This window comes from Montipora capricornis, chromosome 4 (assembly GCF_036669925.1).
Source record: "Montipora capricornis isolate CH-2021 chromosome 4, ASM3666992v2, whole genome shotgun sequence".
Classification (NCBI taxonomy): domain Eukaryota; kingdom Metazoa; phylum Cnidaria; class Anthozoa; order Scleractinia; family Acroporidae; genus Montipora; species Montipora capricornis.
The window spans coordinates 46,402,296-46,422,990 of NC_090886.1; the positions used below are offsets into that span (position 1 = coordinate 46,402,296).

Genomic DNA, 20,695 nt, shown 5'->3' on the forward strand with positions numbered 1-20,695 from the left:
TTACGTCACCTATTGTCATGTAATGTACCAACCAGAGATCTATTGGCTGTCGAAACAAAGGATTCTTTTGTTCTGTGGTTGGCAAAATTTAATGAACAAAAAAATTGTTTGTAAACAGTGAAATCTCCTATATATTTTTGTCCTTTGGCCATTTCAATTTTAACCGCTGTTTGTTTTCTTTTCCTGTTGAAGTCTCCTATACTCGTGCTTAAGCCGAGCCGGTTTGTCCTCAAATTCTCACGGCCTGTCCCGGATCCCTCTGACCTTGTAGCTCAGTTCTAATCTGGAGGTCTGAGATTTTTCTCTGTTCTTGGGTGACAAAGAGAAAACTAGTTCATAATACTGTTGATCAGAGAAGGTTCAGAAGTTAGACCACCCCCTTCCTTTTTTGTGCAATAATTTGCGGCCAAGTTGGAGCCCATGCCCCTAATTTACTTGAGAGGTTATAGAGTGCAACACGGAAGTTGCTACGGAAACAAAACGATGGAGTGTTGGAAAATCGTATGTTTTCGTGCATGCCTTTCGTGATTTATGGGCAAGAGTGATGTTTTGAAAGTTTTCAAAACTGCACAAGTCGTAGGCAAGTGTAATTTGAGAACTTACAAAACTGCAATTTTGAGAACTTTCAAAACATCACTCGTGCCCATAAATCACGAAATGCGCCCCCAAAAGCATACGATTTCCTTTCCTTATATGATGTACCCCTAGGCTATACATACCCCTAAGTATACGTTGACCCCTGTAGTTTACATTTTTCTTGGGGTCAAATTGGTAAATCACTGCATAGGGTTTTGAATTCGTAGTGCTCCTATAAAAGACCAATTTTGTTTTAAGGCGATTCCTCAGTAAAAAAAAAAGTAGTTGAACGATTTTCTTGAAACTTTTCCTGAATGTACCCTACTAATCCCTGTTTTGAGAACTACAAAAAAAAGATAAGTCACCGTGCCTGTTTAAGAGATATAATGGGCCAATCTTTCCCCATCGATGCCTGTACTGATACTAATCACGCGCGTTATTTCATCGGCTCAGGGTACACTTTGCCGCAGCTAAACGAGAGGGTTTTTAAAGTTATACTTGAAAAACACCTGATAGATAGAAAGTCTAGAGCATATGGAACACTGCTCTATATAGTTTATAGAAAAATCCCTCAAATTAAAACGACGTCGACTCAAAACGTTTCTCGAGTCGTTATTTTCAAGATCATAATTTACATCCCAATTATCCTAGATCAAAACCGCAAAATTCACCATGTTCTCAGAATGCGCGCGCTTATTCGCAAAGAATTATGGCTCATTCACAACTTCTCCCAAGTGTTTTGAGAACTGTTTCAGTGTGTATGATCGACTTACGTTGCAAATTTGACCAATTTTTAAATATTGAGACAACATATGCGTAGTACAGGATGCGCAGTGCAATACGGAAGAATCCATCTTCGACCCCAGAGCTCTTCTCTTGACTGAGGGAGAGAAGAGCTCTTGGGAACCCTGAAACAAAGTGTCTTCTCATTGGTTTTCGTGAGGAAAAATCAAACGCGTCTCTAATTGGTGCATTCATTTTAGCACGAGGAGTGAGCAGGCGCCGTAAGGTTAAAATAGCCAATTTTTGGCTGTAACAACCTTACGGCGCATGTTTCCCTACATAGAGTTTCCCAGAGGATTAGATCGATCCAAGGCACTGGTGACGAGAATGTGAGGAATCACCAGACGTATACACCTTATTCCAAAATAGCCGCCATTTAGATATTCTTTTGTTTTTATTGAAATTAGACCTTTATGCCTCGTTCAAGGCAAAATATTCTTTTGAGTTTTCAGCTCAAGAACGAGGCATCAAGGGCTAATTTGAATAAATACAAAAGAATATTTAAATTCATATCATATCATATCATATATCTTTATTTACCCTCGGATTTTTAGAGTAGCTTGGTGTAGCTAATATCTCCGAGCATTTACCCTTCCAACCATGATACTCCACAGAAGACAGACCACAACACCGGGATGCCCTACTCTTTGCGACAAGTGTGCGGGTTCTTTTACGTCCCACAGGATTATGAACATTGAAGGGTTGTGAGACCGGACCTCCGGCTTATCGTCCTTATCCGAGAAGACTAAAGAGTCTAACCATTTGCAGATGTAATTACAAAGGCAGCACTTTCTCCTCAGTTATTTAAAGACCCTGAGTGTTGGTCCGGCGGGAGTTGAACTCATGACCTCCCGCGTGACAGCCCGGTGCGCGGTGACGGCCATTTTGGAATAAGGTCTATTGCGCAATAAATCTTAACAGCAGTGACAGGCACCTGGTAACTACGTCAAGTAATCGTATTGTAGTGAATCTTCAAGATGGCGGCTGCTGGAGGGAGTCACTTATCTGGTGGCCGAGTCAATGTGGGATTGCTGCGAGAATGTGCGAGAAGAGAGCTTTTGCAGTGCTTGAATAAACAACCTGGATCAAAGGTAACATTAAAAGAAATCAAAAAGATTAATCTAACAAGCTGTATTATTGCCCCAGAAGCGGGAAGAGGTCAAAATCGATTTAAGCCTAATTATAGGCTTAATGGAACCAACGATTGTTCCGCCTCAGCCACAAATGACTATTTCCTTGTATCTTTAAAAATGACAGCGTTCCCTTTACCCCTCCCTCAACCCCCCTGGGGAATGCATTGTTCAATGAGGAAGTAACCTTTCAGACTGCATAATACAGATTAGAGGGAGGTGTGGTAGCTATAGTGATTTAAGAAATTATGAATGAAATTTTATATTTTTCAACTGTGGAATGGACATGAAATGAAAATTAGAGGCTTGCTTGCAACTGCTTAGGAAGCCATAGAATTTTAAAACCTTTCCTATCTACGACTTCTTTTGCCACATAATTTTGCTAATGTATTCTTTGCTTTTTGGGAATGTTGATTGCAACTTAATTCTCAACCACTAAGCTGTGTCCCATCAGTATGGATTTGCAGAAGGGGGGTGGGGGGGGGGGTGGGGGGAGGGCAGGGGTGTCTGATTACTTCAATCTTCATTATCATCATCATCATTTCTATGCTTTGATTATTTACAGGCTCTTGTATGGGATGACAAACTGACTGGACCCTTTGGGTTAATTGCTGAATATAAACTGTTAAAGGTACACCTGTAAATATTAATTTTTAAACACTTTGAGAAGATGCCTCCCTTTCTATGGCTATAGGGCTTGACTTAACACTTCTTGATCAGCAAACTCTCCATTCTTTGTCCAGGAGCATGAGGTTGAAGTTATGTTCCCACTTCGACCTGGACGACTACCTCCCTCTCAAGTTCACAATGTTATTTTTATAACACGACCTGTGCCCTCCCTAATGGACATCATTGCAGACAATGTGCTGAGGTACCTGCCTTTTTACTTATGTAAATAATAAACATAAAAAATAATAATGACTACGGGCAGTGAGCAATGCTATATTTTCATCTGTGTGGCCTTGATTGTATGATAATGCAGTTTACAATTTGCCATAAATGAAGAAGCAGATGAGACAATATTAAGGGTTCTACTGGAATGAACATTATTTACCGTGATCAGTAACTTCTAGTGTGTTGTGCCTCAATGAAATCATTTTTATTTGCAGCGAGGAAAGCAAGGCGAGCAAGAAAAAAGAATTCACCATTCTGTTTGTCCCAAGAAAAACATTGTTATGTGAAAGGAAGCTGACAGTAAGTCCAACCTTAAACACTATATTAATTAATCTCTGTTATTTTTATTTGTACCATTTGATGGAGTGGTATCCCATCCTGGAAGGAGTTAGCTAGTGATCAATTCCACTATACAATTTATTGCAATACGCACGATCTAAGGGAAGGTATACTTGATGTTAACGATTTTTGAGTTAACATCTAAGTGTTCATTCCCAACTAATTTAGGGCACTTTCCAATTGAAATTGAAATAAAGAATATCATTCATTGATGATGACATATTACAAAAATTTAATTATGTTAAGCCATTCAATGAGGGATTTATTATTCCACTATTATGCCATTTTCTAATGTTATGGCTTCTTCCTGCATTGACTGAGAATCATGTCAGTTGCATGATAAGGCATGTGCAAATGATGAAAACAACCATTTAAATGTCCTTTAATTGATGGGATAAATGAAATAAGAATCTCAAGCAATGACGAGCTAAATTCTTAGGCTTTGCATCGTGTTGAAAGACTCCTGTTCTTTCCGTATCTGCTCTGTTCTAAAGTGGTCAAAGCGGAGCACTACAGTGTATTACCGTCTCATATTTTGCACGTTCTCTTGACCAATTATGATAAAATGGTGTAGAACTTTGTGAAATAATACACTTGAGTATCCCCAAGTCACCATCTATAAATAAATTTCTTCATTTTATTCACCAGGTTTAACATATAACGTCTAAATCTGTACAATCATGAAATGGAAATGTTGATTTTTAACCCATTGACTCCTTGGAAACCCTAGGATTTCCCCTGTTCACAAGTAAAATTATCTGGCGTTTGACAGAGTCTCACTCTCAGGATGGATTCAATGGGTTATTATCATCTTGTGTTGTTTTCTCTTTATGACAGGAGCGTAATGTTTCTTTTGTCAATGTTGATGAATATCCCTTGGAGTTGATACCACTTGACTGCGATGTTTTGTCACTTGAAATGGAATCTAGCTTTAAAGTAAGCACATAATTTAATTCTGATATAATGACGAGACTGTGGGTTATTGTGTAAGAATGATCTCATGTAATGGTTAACCACACCAACTCTTGCATGACGGTTTTTTTTAGAACTTTCAATTATTGTTAGTGCTACCAGTTTTAAGGCAGCACTTTGCTTTCAAAGTGTTTGCTGCATCCAACTTGAGTTAAAAATAAAGAAAACACCTCTACTTCCATTTTTGCTAAGTTTATCACATAGTTACACTTCAGTGTTAAAGTGTTACTACGATGAAAAAACCAGCTCTCATTTTTCTTCACATTTTGAAAGTATTTGCATTGATTGCTCAACAGGTGGAATTTTTTGTAGTCATTTCAAGAAGAGGACTATTTATTTTAACTCCACTTTTTAAATTTAGCGATCCTACCAACGTGTCGGCCCACACGTCGGCCAACGCGTCGGTCGACTGTCGGTAGACTGTCGGCTGACGCGTTGGCCGCTGTTTAATCTTATAACATATAAGATGCGTCGGTGGTGCGTTAGTGGTGCGTTGGTAGCGTGTCGGTGACTCATTTGGGCCTTATTGAACTGTTGAAAACCTAAACGTACCTTTTTCAAACTGAACGGGAATGTCTTTGACGGAAACCCAGTTCCCATTACGACAAGTGTTATTAGAACCCAGTTTTCACTCTGGCAAACGCGTCGCCCGAGACCTCATCTTTATCATCTTCGGCGTTCTGGACCGAACTAGAGAGACCCTTGTTCATCGTCTCATCACTACACATATCCAACCTGGAACTGTCATCTACTCAGATCAATTCACTCTGTACATACCACTCGACCAGCTAGGATATATCCATGTATCAGTGAATCATTCCAAGAACTTTGTTGACCCCGACAGTGGTGCACACACCAATACCATTGAAGGCGTGTGGGCTTTGGTCAAGAAGAAGTTGAAGTGGATGTGTGGTACCCTGTATGAATACATACCCAGCTACTTGGATGTCGACCAACGCGGCGGTAGTGTGTCGGCTGATGCGTCGGTAGTGTGTTGGTGGTGTGTCAACCGACGCGTTGGCTAACGTGTTGGCCGACGCATTGGTGGGATCGGATTCTTAACTTTTACCCATTACGTGCAGTGCGGTTCAGACTGATAAGCTTGCCAGGTATCTGGATCTAGGAGAAAGTGGCGTCATTTACTCACTAGCTTAAAAAAGCAGTTTGTGAAGGCGGCGTAATTAGTATGCAGCAGCGAGAGGTTTTGGCTTTCATATTGTCAAATTCGTGTTCTGCATACCGGTACTTATCAATCCGCATTCACGCACTGCATTTTTAAGCTAGTGAGTAAATAATGTCACTTTCTGCTCGATCCAGATCAGTGAGAGCTAATCAGTCAGAACCACACCAAGTAATGGCAGACCGTTAAATAAAAAAAGTGGAATTAAAATAAAATTAATAGTCTTCCTCTTGAAATTACTACGAAAAATTCTGCCTATTGAGCAATCAACGCAAATATGTACTTTCGAAATGTGAAGAAAAACGAGAGCTGGTTTTTTCATCGTAGTAGCACTTTAAAATCTAGAGAAAGGCATAATAATATTATTTGTGATTCAAACCAGCACATGATTTTGAAGCATTTAACTCAGGTTCAGAGCAGGGGTTTTTTTGAGTTTGAAAATTTCCTTAAATATTTGGATGTAACGTAGCTCATGCATTTTCCTGCACGTGCAGCTTTGTTCTTATTTTTGTTCATATTTGGGCATAAAATTGGTGTCCTAAAATCTCCAGCTTTATTCCAAGAAAAAGAGTTGCAAGTTACAAGTTTTAAGGTCATGTGCTACTGTTCAAACTGGTTCTATGGGTTAAGATAAAAGTATGAAACAACATTCTAATATCGCTCAAAAACATGTAAAAATGTGGGAATGGACTTACAGTGTATTGCTTCTGATGTTTTTACCGATAAGATGGAATCAGATGAAAATGGAGATGAATGGCAACAGGTCAGCGTCGGCCAGGGTTTTTGGGTATACGGTGTACAAGGGCTTTATAAATCGGGTATACAGTATATTGCAGCTTAAATACAGGTATTCAGTATATCACTTTCTTTGAATTTCAGGTAATTATACAGTATGCAATGCTTCCATTAATTTTGGGTATTTTTGGGTATTTTGGCGAATTTTTTTCGGGTATACTGTATACCACTACCCCCCTGGCCAACCCTGACAGGTGAAACAGAAAGGACAACTGAATAATCAGAGTCTTAGGGAGGAATTGAACCTACAACCTCCATAACGTTGGTTGGATGCTCTACCCATTGAGGTACTAGAAAGTCTCACTGAAGAGTTACGTAGGTCATTTATCTAGGTTCTTAATGGAGAATGTGTCTCGCTGCATGGTCTGCGGGCAAGATACAATGTCATGCACCTCATATTTGGTTTTATGGTTACCACTTTGTTTGTGTCTGCATCTTTCACTCTGTTTTGATTCAAAATTAATGCTATTAATTTCAATTAATTGTTATTTGAAATTATAGGAGTGCTATTTGGAAAATGACTTCACATCTCTTTTCTACGTTGCCAATTCCTTGATGACACTTCAAACTTTATATGGTACAATTCCAAAGATTTATGCAAAAGGAAGTATGTCTAAGGTAAGAAACAAACACTGATTTAAATCTGCATGACCTGTGTCACTTGTCATTGGAAAAAAGGTGCATTAAGTTAAAAATCATCCTAACACCACACATTACAAATAACTTGTAACTTGAATTGAAATCCGTTTTCTTTTCTCCACATAGCGGGTTCTGGACATGATGATGCGAAAGAAGAGAGAAGCAGCAGATTCAGAAAACCAAGTCTCACCGCAGATCGACACACTTCTGTTGATTGACCGTAATGTAGATCTGTTGACTCCAATGTTCACGCAGCTCACATATGAAGGACTGATAGATGAACTATATGGAATTCACCACAGTGAGTCTTGCAGAAATCTCAAATCTTCACCGAAGACTTGTTGACCACCTCATTCCACATCTAAGCAGTTACAGATGAAAGTCATGCATGGCTGTTTTAATCTTTTTTTTTTAACTTAAAAGGACTCACATGCCTAGTACTGTATAAAAGAGACTTTTTCCTTATAATCTCGTGTCTTTTGAAGGACAAAACGCCAAGAGAACTCAATGGCACCCAACGAGCAAATTAAGCGAATGGCGTTTGAGAGACATTTCTAGGCTCCTTGTAATGTATAAAGACTTCCCAGAGAGATGTTTTTATCACCTAGAAGAATTAAAAAATTTATTCTATTGGGATATCTTAGCTGAAATTTTTAGGGAATGAAATCTTCATTTCAGAAATTGCTAGGTGAACGTTACCTTCCAGGCAACCATTTGCTCATCCGAAACTGCCAGAAGTGCCAAAAATTGCAAAAATATCCTTTCCGAAAAGGTAAGGAATACTTTTCCCTGGTTGCCGAGTCTTTTAGGTGATGTTTTAGTAAAGAAGTCTATAGCCGGCGGGTCTAATTTGCAGGTCGCGGGTTGCAGGTCATTGTTTCACCAATACAGAAAGTATCCTAAACATTCTTAAAAGCCAACCTTAGGCCCAATTAGGTCTAAACAAAAGTTTTTAGGCCTAAGGTTAGCTTTTATGAATGTTTAGGATACTTTCTGTATTAGTGAAACAATAACCTGCAACCCGCGACCTGCCACCTGCGACCTGCCACCTGCGACCTGCAAATTAGACCCGCCTGTCTATAGCTGTTAAGTAACGTAAAACCGAAATTCGGCAGAACAGTTTGACTCTCCCGAACACATATTTCACCGAAGATTATCGTTTGGTGCCCCTGAGAACTAGCACAATGATGGTTGAATTTGAAGAAAAGCTCCGTAAAACCTGTTGGTCGACTATCAGTCAACGGTCGGCCATCAGACGACCGAATGTAGGTCATGTGTTTGTCGATAGTTGGGCCTTTGGTTAGGTTTAGGTTTACCAGTTTCAGCACTTGGACTCCTTCGATTTCACTGCTGTCTGTTTTCTGTTATGTGGTATCATCAATCAGTAGTCCATTCCGATAGAATTGCGCCAAGCCGACCACATTGCTGAAGGAAAGGACAGACCACAACACCGGGGACTCCGTGCCCTGGGGCCCGTTTGTCGAAAGTCACGAAAACTTTTCGGGCCCGAAAAGCCATTTGTGGAACTGCCAACCGCTTGTTTTGGAGTGCCGATCTTTCAACATGTTTTCAAGGTAACAAAAAGAAAAATGACTTTGAAGTTTTACAACTCAAGTGCTCTTCGTTCTTGAGATACAAAGGGAATTGTGACACCCGAAAATGGCCCGTAAAGTTTCGGGACTTTTGAGAAACGAGCCCCTGCTCTTTTCGAACATAGTGTGAGATCTTTTACGTCCCGCAGAGTTTATGAACATTGAAGTGTTATGAGACGAGGCCTACGGTTTATAGTCCTTATCCGAGAAGACTTGAAAGTCTAACCATTTGCGGATCTAATTACAAAGGTAGCACTTTCTCCTCAGTTATTTAAAGACTCTGAGTGTTGGTCCGGCCGGAGTCGAACTCACGACCTCCCGCTTGGCAGCCCGATGCTCAACCAACTGATCCACCGGTGCGCGACAACCAACTGTTGGTCTACGGAAAGCAAGTAATAGCTACTCCCTCTGTGTATTAGCCATGCCGCCAGCACAGCATTTTTACAGACAGGCTGATTTCTTAAAAATGGGAACACCTAGCCTGCATAGCTGGCAGTATGCGTTTTTGAGATGCGGACGGCAACCGGAAGAGAACATTTTGCGCTCTAGGACAGTGGTGTCTCCCAGATTTTTATACCAATCATCTCTAATGGAGAAAGGATACTTGGCAATGTAAATGTGGTTGTGTGACAAGACAAGTTAAAAGAGAAAACAGCTCACTTCCGGTTGCCGTCCGCGTCTCAAACACGCGCATGCTTAAGCTCCCTAATCGTAGGCGCTCGGAAGGCGCACGGAGTAAAGTCCTCCTCCCCATTCTCCTCGCGGATTCGCTTGCCTTTAGCGGCTTTATATTCCGCGCGCCTACAATACCAGCTACGCAGGCTAGGGAACACCGGCCTTGACAAACTTTTGAACAGTATAAATGTGGATTTAGCTTTTTGGCTTTTAGCTAAAGCTATTAATGTCATTGCTTTTAAAGCTACGGCGAAATTTCCAGAAGAGAGATTCCCTCAAGCAGAGGAAAAGGGCCCTGGAGGAATACAACAGCCTCAGCAACCAACAGGGCCAAAGAAAGTTGTGCTGAATTCTAGTGATGAGCTGTTTGATGATTTAAGAGATCTGAACTTCTCGGCTGTTGGAATTCACCTAAGCAGGAGGGCAAAACAAATTAGTGCAGCGTTTGAGGTATTTCCTATTCTCTCTAATTTTGTTTTCTTACATAATTTCAGTGAGCTCTCCGAAAAGAAATATTTCTGAAATTAGGATCCTTTCGACCTTGTCCTTTTAGCTTCAAATTTTGTCCCCTTTTCCGACCCCCATGCGGGAATTTCCAGCAACCCTCTCTGGTGGATTTAGGGAATTTCTGAAATAATTCAGCGTTACAGTAAGAGAAGAGGGATTGATCACCAAAAAAAAGGATGATATCACTCAAATACTGCCGATCTGTTGTTGGTTTCATGTTGGTGAGTGAGAAACTGTGTGTGAAATAAGGATTGACATCGTTTAGTTATTCCTTGCCCTGCTCCTAGAAGCTTAGTTGTAACGTTAAATAAAATAGCTTTGTCTTAATGTAAAGATGTGAAATGCTGTATGGGACATTTTCAATCAACCTCAAGAGACACCAAAAACAATAGAGAAATGTGCGACTTCTGGTGGACGAAGAAAAGAAGCTAATGAAAGATTTTTGTTTCTTCCAACAACATGGCGGCGATGGCATGACGTGACAACTTCCTATTCTGGGCATCTTCTCTGTTTTCAGGAACACAAAAGTGCGAAAACAGTTGGAGAGGTAAAGCAGTATGTTCAAAGGATCCCTTATATGCAAAAAGCAAAGTCCTCTCTGGCAACTCGTAAGTAATGAAGATCGTCGGTGCAACAGATACTCAGAGCAAAAAAAAAACGTCGTTACAAATTGCTAAAGGGGTGACTTCATAGCCTAGCGTAGTTTAGCCTGTGTACAGCTGTCCCCTCTCCTCAGAAAAAAAAAAAATTGGGGAAATAACTCCTTTCCCGATTTTTCCTGAGGAGAGAGGGTGGGAGTACACAGGCCAAGGGCCTGAAGGGGACCATGGTAGTGGAAACGTTCATTACAAATTGCCCGATTCCACACACCGGTGTCTGGAAAACGACAACCGTGCGGTAATTCTCCTGAAATGACTCACCGTTCATATTGAAAGGAACAGGAAAACAACGCTAAGTAAGTGTTTTGCTATTTACAATTTTACTATTTTGACAAGTTATTTCTTCAGAGAGGTTTTCGTTTTCCACTCATAATATATATCTATATACATATAACTGTATTTGTGAAGAATTTTTTAAATCTTTTTCTGGAATTTTGGTCTTAATTATTAACAAACGTTTCGACAGTCGAAACGTTTGTTAATAATTAAGGCCAAAATTCCAGAAAAAGATTTTAAAAATTCCTCACTTGAACTGAATCTGGATGAATAACAACATTCACATAACTGTATTTGTGTTGCCTAAAATTTAAAAAAAAAAAGGATTGGTAAGAAAGCAGAACGCTTTTCATTAAAACACCGATATTAAAAAAAACCCTACAGGTGTTCGCGATTCCTCCCTCAAACGAGACTACAATTTTGATCGCCTTATTTTTATTCAGTAATTTATTTAATTCAGATACAACCATAGCTGAAATGGTTAAAGAAGAAACAGATGCTGAAGAGTTTAGGGAACGAATCCAGGTTGAACAAGGTGAGTGCGTACGAAATAAAATCCATTCCTAAAAAACATTTTGAAACGGTCCAGGTGGAGTCAAAAAATGGACAAGTCATGACCATGCAAAGCATTGCTTTCCATTCTACGGTGAATTTGTCGAGATTTTATTTGATAGAAAAGGCCTGTTTGCATAAGAGTAGAGTTTAATTTCTGGGGCCGTTTGCTCGAAGCCTGGTTAACGCTAACCAGGGTAAGAGGTATCAAAAGCTATAGGTTTCCATGGTATTTAACGCTGGTTAGCGCTTACCATGTTTCGAGCAACTCGGGCCTGGTTTGGAACACAAACGGGGATGAAGTGACGTCACGTGGAAACCAAGCATTCTGGGCTAGCTGATCGAGCGGGCGTGTTTTTAACGGCGCACGCTCGGCGTTCCTCGTGAAATGCACCTTGGGCTGCGCTTGAGGAAAAGTGTCTCGCATTCGCATGCTTTGGTTTCTGTGTCAACGTGACTTGTTTCGCTGTGTTTTCTTTTTAGAGTTGGCGCAAGGTTTAGACACGGACAAAATCAACCCTTATATTGAGAAATGTTTTGGAGTAAAGAAGCCGTTACTAACGGTACGTAAATACGATGAGATGTTAAATCATCGCAGTAAGGAAATGAAAGCCTGAAAAATTCAGGTTGCTTCAACGGGATTGGAACCAATGCCTTCTGCGATGCCGGGGCAATGCTCTACCAACTGAGCTATGAAGCCACTCAGTTTGGAGCAGGTCAATTTGTGAGTTCAAGTATATGAAGGGATTATATATGAAACAACTGTGTATAATTAAAGTGAAGGTTATAGACCTCATTCCAAAATGGACTCTTCCGGAACAGGAATACTCAGAGTAGACGGCAATCGTGTTCTTTTGGGACCAATTCGGCAGATTCGTTCTTTTGGGAATTGGTTTTCCGTGGATTCTGTTATTCGTAAACCGGAATAAAAATAACTGGAATAGTCCCAAAAGAATGCGCCCTTAGTATTCTTTTGTTTCCTTGCAAATTGGCCTCGCTTTCAAACGTAAAATTCAGAAGAACATTTAACCTTGAACGAGGCCAAAAGGGCCAATTTGCAATCAAACAAAAGAATACTAAAATGGCAGCCATTTTAGAATAAGGTGTATAGGTGCAGGTTATAGTGCATTGCAGGTGTAGTGTCTTGGTTTCTCATTTTTCATCATGCACGAATTTGAGATCAGTGGCTTATCAGCTAGAGTTTTGTATTTTATCTCCCTTTCACATTTCTTCCACTTCATCACGGTCTTGAAAGGGGTTCAACCTCGAACACCCAGGCTCTCTCTCTTCTCCTCCCTCTCCTCTCGACGACAATTTCGGCACATCGTCATTCCCTCAACAAACTAAAATGAGTCACATTAACATTGATGCGCCGTTGCTGTGGTTATCAATGATAAATGTTGTCAACATCAACGAACTGAACCGCAGCATTGCTATCTATTAGATACACTAGTTTATTTATTTTTAAGTTGTTCGTGACGCAGCGCATTCTGGTTAAATGTTATGCATTCTAGTAAAATGTGATGAATTCGAGAATTCGTCGCAGCTTACATACTTTTCGTTAAATCCAGATTATGTTGCTGCGGCGGGCTCGCTTCGCTCGCTCCGCAGCAATAAACTTGAGATTCCCGTTCAATTCTTTGTTTGTTATGCTTCTTCCTTGAAACTCCCAAAAACAGTGGTTAGTATTCGTGTGTCATCGAATCGGTAACTCATCTGTTTAGTTAGAGTCCAAAGAGTAATAAAATAGTAAAAAACTACTCAAAAAGTGTCAAAAACCAAAAAGAGCAAGGCTGATTGAACTGTGAGGAAATACATTATAGGAAGCCAATATTTCGAAAGGCTTTGCTTTTTTTTTCACTTGTCTTTCTTTCCTGGTAAAATCCTTACGAAGAAAGGTTAGTTAACTCTTTCATCCGGCGTTCAATCAGTCTTGCTCTTTTTGGTTTTTTATAAAAATTAGTTTGCTGATTAGATCCCTCAGACGGATCCAGTGTCTGTCTCGATACGCTGGTCCTTGTCTACACAGTTATACGTCAAAACTTCTGCATATTTCTTTGCTTTTTTTTTCATAGGTCCTCCGTTTGTTATGTGTTCAGTGTCTGACAAATAACGGTTTTAAACCCAAGACGCTCGAGTTCTACTTTCGTGAAATATTACAGGTAGTTCCTTTTGAAATAACGTTTTTTAGCTTCTAGATGTATCGGTTTCTGAGGAGAGACGTTGTCGAGTAGTAGGACGCTGGACTTAGAGTTATTGAAAGTCCTCCGTTGGTACACACTTTCAAAAGTCAACAGGTCCGCTTCAGGATCCTCTGGTTTATATTTCATTTACACTCGCGTTATTTGCGATATTGTGAATACTTTCCTATTGCCGCCAGTTGCACGACTTGGTTATTTCGCGAGATAAAACGTTGAGCAAGTGGTATTCTCGGTTTTAACATGACGTCACGACCGCCATGTTTGTTCCCCTGGACAAAGAAACGGCGACCGTGTTTGTGTCGCGCGACTCAGTCCTCCGGAAATTGAACTCTACTATTATGCAAATGTTTTTGTTGAAAAACGTGGCTGTTTATCACGTGAGTGAAAACCAAAAATGGCATTCTACCGTCATCGTTGAGTGTTTTAAGTTTGTATTGTACGCAAAGCCAGACAAATTTCAAAGGAACGTAAAGTCCTTTCACAGGTCAAATGCCTGAAATCTTCCTAGGATCCTGAGAGTCGGAGGACTGTTCGTAAAAGCATTGCACTAGTTAAGCGGCGAGTTATTTGTGCCGTGGTCTTTGTTGTAATGTTCATTTATTCAGCAAATGATTCCGTTTCAGACGTATGGTTTTGAACATGTTTACAAGACGCTTTCCCCGTTGGAGGCAGTAGGCTTAATAAGACCGCAGACCTCGCGATCTTACAATATACTGCGCAAGTCACTGAAGCTGGTGGTGGAGGACGTCCAGGAACAGGTCCAGTTTTACACTGCGCGCGCGCGAGCCTGTTTTTCGGACTTAATTAGTCCGAGGGACAAAGAAATTTCGTTGCTTAGGGAACGGTTTGAGCGCTGGTAGTCGTACATCACGAAGATCGCCCGTGGTAATTGTAGAATTGTAGTATACCACGAGTCGGCGTCTGGTATGAGGGTTGTCCATTTGAGGCGCGAAAGTTGATCCCCACGAGAAGATGTAATAAGCCGACTCTCTCTCCATTGCGCGTGGGGGAACATTCGTGCGCACTCACGGAGATGGTGGATCAATATTACAAACTACGTGTCTTCTCGCGCGCACTCGCTATTACTACAGTGGGGGACAAAATTCCTTGGGACAGTCGACGGAATACCTAAAAAACATGTTTTATGTAAATCTAGCGAGAAAACCTTATTTCGCCATAACTTCCCCCTCCTACAATGTTGTTAAAGTGAAACAGAGATTTTGGACGTACGGCGCACAAAATTCAACGTTGTTTGGGGGGGGAGGGGGGGGGGGAGCGGGGAGTGCCATAGATTTATCGTTATGTCCCAAGAATTTTAACCTCCATTGTAGGTGAAAATAAGGGCTGAGGCGTAACGTAGCTTTGCATACTACGGTTTGCGCTCCTTGTGGCCTCCGTTTTCTCACACAAAGTCCGTGTTAAATACTATCGTTTATCTGTATATTCCTTAAAAATGACCTCAAAGAAGCATAAATGAAATAACGAACATGTAACGGACAAATCCGTTTGATTAGGCCTTAGTACCTAATGCGATGTTGCCAATTTCGTAACTAATATTTTATATCTTTTTGTTCTGATCTCATTCGTTCTTGCTACACAGAATCCAAATGACATCGCCTATGTGTTTTCAGGATATGCACCGTTGACTGTACGGCTTGCTCAGTTTTTGGCGCGGCCACAAGGCTGGCGAGGACTGGAAGAGGTAAAAGAATAATGGTGCAGCTTTCAATTATTCCCAATTTTTTTAAATGTAGAAATCACAAGGAAAAGCATGTGCGATGCTACGGCAACTCTATTAACTAAAGGCCCTTTCTTTGGAAATCAGTCTGTGAAAAGCCTCTTTGTTGGTTCTCTACTCTGCACTGAAAGGTTTTTCTCCGGGTATTCCGGTCTTTGCCCCCTCCCCAAAAACCAGTGATTTGATATGAGTTGATTGAATTTGATTTGATTTCTTTACAAGTTAGGTTGATGGCTCAATAGCCCATTTCCGAGTTACTGTTTGCCTCTGGTTCAAAACGAGTCCTGGCCCACAACCATTCAAATGATAATGAGTTTAATTTGGATGAAAATACCCCACTCATTTCCATTTGAATGGTTGTGCACCAAGACTCGCTTTGAAACCGAGGCAAACAGCAACTCGGAAATGGGCTATTGGTAGGGCACTGCGCCTCTATCGCAGAGGTTCTGGGTTCGAATCCCTTTTAAGCCCGACTTTTTCAGACTTTCATTTCGTTACTGCTTAAATAACTTGTACACTTGCAATGATTTAAATTCTTAACACAACGTTTACGTATCACCCTGATAAATGTATGGCTTGCTGATTGAAGTTCATTGATAGTAAACCGACTTGGTTTGACTGTGCTCTGAATTTATAAAGGGCCTTTTTTAAAGTTTTCTTTTTTCTTTGTGCTTATTGGCCAAAATTACCTCGTTAGATTTTCAAAACTAAAATAATTTCGTCCATAATTGAGGCTAGTGAGTCTAATTAGTAGACACAAAGTCGTAATTCATAGGCCCCGAATTTATGCATTCTGTGTATGAAGTTCACTTTATAAGCTTTTTCTTTGAAATGTTCATGAGCTTTCCCTTATCATCATTATTTCGTTCTCTTCCCTACCCCCTCCCCCCTTCCCCACCCTCCACACACATCTTAACGAGGCCTGAATAAGGAAAAAGCCTTGAAACAACTCTTACGGTGCATGACAGAGTCATTCAGCTGCAATTTTTACGCAGGTTCTTCGATTGCTTCCAGGACCAGCAATTGAAGAAATCCAACGTCTTCCACCCGGACTTCAGAAAAGTGAGTTTGCGACACGTGTATACAATACGCTTCGACTCGTCGTTTTTTATAGACTTTCACTTACCTGATTATTGACCGTTCACAAGTGTCCACTTTCATCATAATTTATTCCAACGCTGGCACTTCAGCAACTTCAATCTATTCATGCTCTCCTTTCTCTCTGTATTCTTTTCCTTTGACCCCAAGGAGTGATCGATATGTAATTTCTCTTCACAATTTCAATAAAATGTCAGTCAGACAGTCAGACAGGTATTGAGAATGAAGATGATTATCAGCTGTAGAGGTGTGATCTTGTCATAACACTTAATTCTCCTGACTACCCAACGGAGAACTCTATGATTCTGGTTGGGAGAATGAGCGTTTCGATCGTAAGAATGAAAGGGTTGTTTCCTTGCTGTTACTAGGGAGCTTAAGCGCGCGCGTTTTTGAGACGTGAACAGCAACCGGAAGTGAGCTGTTTTCACTTTTAACTTGTCTTTACACAACCACAGTTAAATTGCTGAGTATCTTTTCTCCATTAGAGATGATAAGTATAAAAATCTGGGAGGCGCCACTGTCCTGGCACGCTAAATGCTGTCTTCCGGTTGCCGTCCGCGACTCAAAAACGACGTGCTTTAAGCTCCCTACTGTCATTAACTCATCGACTCAAAAACGACGTTCTGTCCGTTTACATCTTTACGCGTAAACTGTGTGCCTTTACTCGTCTTTTTAGGGACGTCCACTGGTGGGGAGAATTCCATTGACAGTCCATCAAAAGTCACTCTCGTTTATTTTGTTGGTGGCTGTACGCATGCGGAGATATCTGCACTACGGTTCCTCAGTCGACAGGAAAACAGTGAGTTAATTAAGCTTTCCTTTTGTCAATTTTTCATTCTTGTAGTGACAAACGCCCATCACCCAGGAGTATTATTTACCCAAATTGGCCTAGTCCCCATCAGCGTCAGAAAAGTGTCTATTATTAAACTAAGTTTTGCGGGAAAATTAACATTATCAAATTTTCAGTCTCGGATATTGCATTTCTAGCTTTTTGATTGGCGCACGCAAATTCGGTTATCAGCTCATACACCGTAATGACCTTATATGGAAACTGATTGCGTCAGTCGTTTTGTAAAAACGGAGACAACAAACATCCTGTCGTTCTGTAAGTAAAACAGTTTAGAATTTAAGGAGAATTTAAGGAAAATTTAATAGAACAGTTATGCCATTCGCGGTTGTTGGATATGAGATTGGTTACAGCCAACTCAGCGCTACGTGCCTCGTTGGCTATTTACCACCTCACATCCAAAGTGCGTTCATGGAATAATTGTTAAATATGTTCAGTTATTTCCATATAATTTAGATGTGAATGCTACATTATAATGCAAGAATTTTAACCCAAAGAGATTTGAATTGTGTGCAATATTTGGTCTGTAGTATTTTCCTGCAAGACATGGTTTAAACATAGACACTTTTCTGACGCTCATGGGGACAAACCTGATACCAGATTCTTACTCTTGGGTTCGTTCAATTTACTTTTTACTGTTTTTTCATTTTTATGTCATATATATTTTTTCATTATCAGTGGGGTTGCCCTGCGAGCAGGATCACCTTGTAAGGGGCATCGAGCGAGAGATCTGGCGGCAGATCCGCCAGCGTGCGAGAAGAATGGGGCGAGGAAAACACTGTTTCAGGAGCCCTCAAATGGAGAATATCCCATTCCCGAGTAGAGTTATTAGTAGAGCGCCTCTCGTGGGAGTTTCAACGTTTAAAGCTATATCAAAACAGAGCTATGACAGTGCTTTTGTCTTAAATTTGCTACAGCCAAGCCTAAAAGCGGAGCTCCCGTTTCTAGCCCCAGAAAGCCGCTTTCTTCATTGACTGTAGTGTATATGGAAATAACTATGCTTCTGCATCTAGTACAAAATTAATCGTCATTAATGTATACAGTTTACGGTGATCAAGCACCTCTGAGCTTACAGCAGTAAACAAACAAGCCTTGCAAACAATAACCAACCATTTTAATCAATAATAACTAAAACTCAAATTACTTGCACAGTAATCCCTTTTGTTGTTTTTTTGCGAGTTTTACAAAATATGTGAGGCGGCGAGGCGTGGAAATATGACCCTTTCTCTCAAAAAAACCGTTCTAAAAATATGTATACTCGGGAGAGGGTTGACTCAAGGAATAACTAGATAAAGGCTCCATTTGATGAGCTCCTGACTGTTTTTTATCAGTAATTACGGACCCTGTTGAGTGTTCAAATAAGTTGTTGTTGTTGTTGTGTAAGAAACTGTGAAAACTGAACTAATTTCACTTTCAGCGCAAGCTCGAAGACAGAATTGACGTGGATGATCGTGTCGTAGTTTGTCGGTGTTTGTAAATATAATATACCATGCAAATGTATACACAAGTCTGGCCGTTAGCCATTTTTGTAAATTTTTTGAAAATTGTTAAAAAAAATTTAATTTTTTTAACCTTAACCCTAACTTCTACACAAATCCTTCCTTTACCCTTCCAGGGTAACCCACAAAACTCACGACCCATGACGCGTGACACAGCCACCGATGCCATTTGGCCTTCGAGCTCCTTTTAACCATCAACGCATACGGTCCATGCGCGACCCACCCACCCACTCACCCACTCACGCAGCTTAGCAATTTCATGTTTTCCTCAAAGCCTAACGATTCTTGTTATGTTAAACTTTTTTATTTTTTCATTTTTTCTCTATTTCAGGCCCCACGGATTATTTAATAGCGACAACCAAGATCGTTAATGGTGCAACGTTGATAGAGTCTATCATGGAAGAAGGCCCCTCGGTTGATGGCAACCCCTTCGCGTAGAACTAAATTTACATATTTTCCCTTTTTACGCGGTGTCTTCTAGGTTGCCTCCTCCAGAGGCCAAAACCTGGCGAGGGCAATTAAAACAAAATGAAATTTAAATTTAAAATGAGGCGGGCCGACTATGGAATAATGTTTTTCTTGAATTTGTTCCGAGCAGTCTCCAGCTCGACTCACTTCACACGGGGTTGTCCTAAAAGCCAGAATCCGGAATCCGGAATCACAGGTCATTGTTTTACCAATACAGAGAGTAAAAACTATAAAACATTCATAAAAGCTAACCTTAGGCCTAAAAACGTTTGTTTAGGCCTAATTAGGCCTAAGGTTAGCTTTTATGAATGTTTTAAAGTTTTTACTCTCTGTATTGGTAAAACAATGACCTGTGATTCCGGATTCCGGCTTTTAGGACAACCCCTTCACACGCCAATTCTCTACTCACCACGCTCCATAACCCCAAAAGCGGAGCCTGGTCCCAGGCTAGTTCCGAATTGATCGTCCAAAGAATCTGCTTTTGCTATGTACTTCTCTTTAACGGGCAAGCCGTTTTTAACTTTGACATGATATTAAAAATATTAAAAAGAAAAAAAAAACTTCCAATAAGTCTTCCCTTTGGGAAATGTCTCGGAATTTCAAAAAAAATATTTTAAAGTTTGTTGCGAAAGTCGCGTTTGAATTCAATGCACTTTTCACCCTTAAGACAATAAACTGCAGAGATTTATGTATCCTTGAATCCAGCATGATGCAAGTCAACACATCTGCTGAACTTGAACAACTATATACTTTTTACCGGTATTTGTATCATTAAACTGTAACACAGTCTGTCTTGTCTTTCCAGCCTATCGCAAGCGATGGCCTCGTATCATCTCTTGCTATAAACAATTTTCTTTTGTTTCAACCAGAAGAGTCACCATCGTAACACATGCATTTATACTAAAACAATTATTCACCTCAGGCTCGGTGAATATCGGTGAATAAAAACCTCGACTTCGTCTAGGTTTTTATACACCGATATTCACCTCCCGGAAGCACAAAATTATATTCAGCGCAATCGCACATTCATGTGTGGGGGACAGGGGGGTTAGAACCTCCCGCTTCCCGTCGGCTCCCGCCCTTTTCAGTCCTGCTCCTGTCCCCTATAAATTAGGAGACTCAAAACACACCTTGAGGTGGTCATTTAGCTACGTAACACTTAGGTGCCTATTTGTCGCTTTGCTCGTCTTGCTGCAGTTTTGCGACAGCCCCCTATGAACACTATTTTAATTTGTTTTGATTAATTATAAGCAGAACAATAAACGTCATTTTTGC

The 20,695-nt window shown here is 40.5% G+C and overlaps 1 protein-coding gene across 1 annotated transcript; it reads left to right on the forward strand.

Moving 5' to 3' along the window:
- The first annotated feature begins 2,331 nt into the window (after positions 1 to 2,331).
- Positions 2,332 to 19,499, forward strand: LOC138047141 (vacuolar protein sorting-associated protein 33A-like). Its single transcript, XM_068893869.1, has 17 exons — positions 2,332 to 2,450; positions 3,055 to 3,120; positions 3,233 to 3,360; positions 3,599 to 3,683; positions 4,560 to 4,658; positions 7,171 to 7,287; positions 7,435 to 7,609; positions 9,820 to 10,025; positions 10,600 to 10,690; positions 11,478 to 11,552; positions 12,053 to 12,132; positions 13,645 to 13,731; positions 14,394 to 14,528; positions 15,371 to 15,472; positions 16,504 to 16,570; positions 17,283 to 17,405; positions 19,284 to 19,499. Exons 1-17 carry the CDS (start codon positions 2,337 to 2,339, stop codon positions 19,388 to 19,390), a joined length of 1,857 nt encoding a protein of 618 aa, XP_068749970.1. The 5' UTR covers positions 2,332 to 2,336; the 3' UTR covers positions 19,391 to 19,499.
- The last annotated feature ends 1,196 nt before the right edge of the window (positions 19,500 to 20,695 follow it).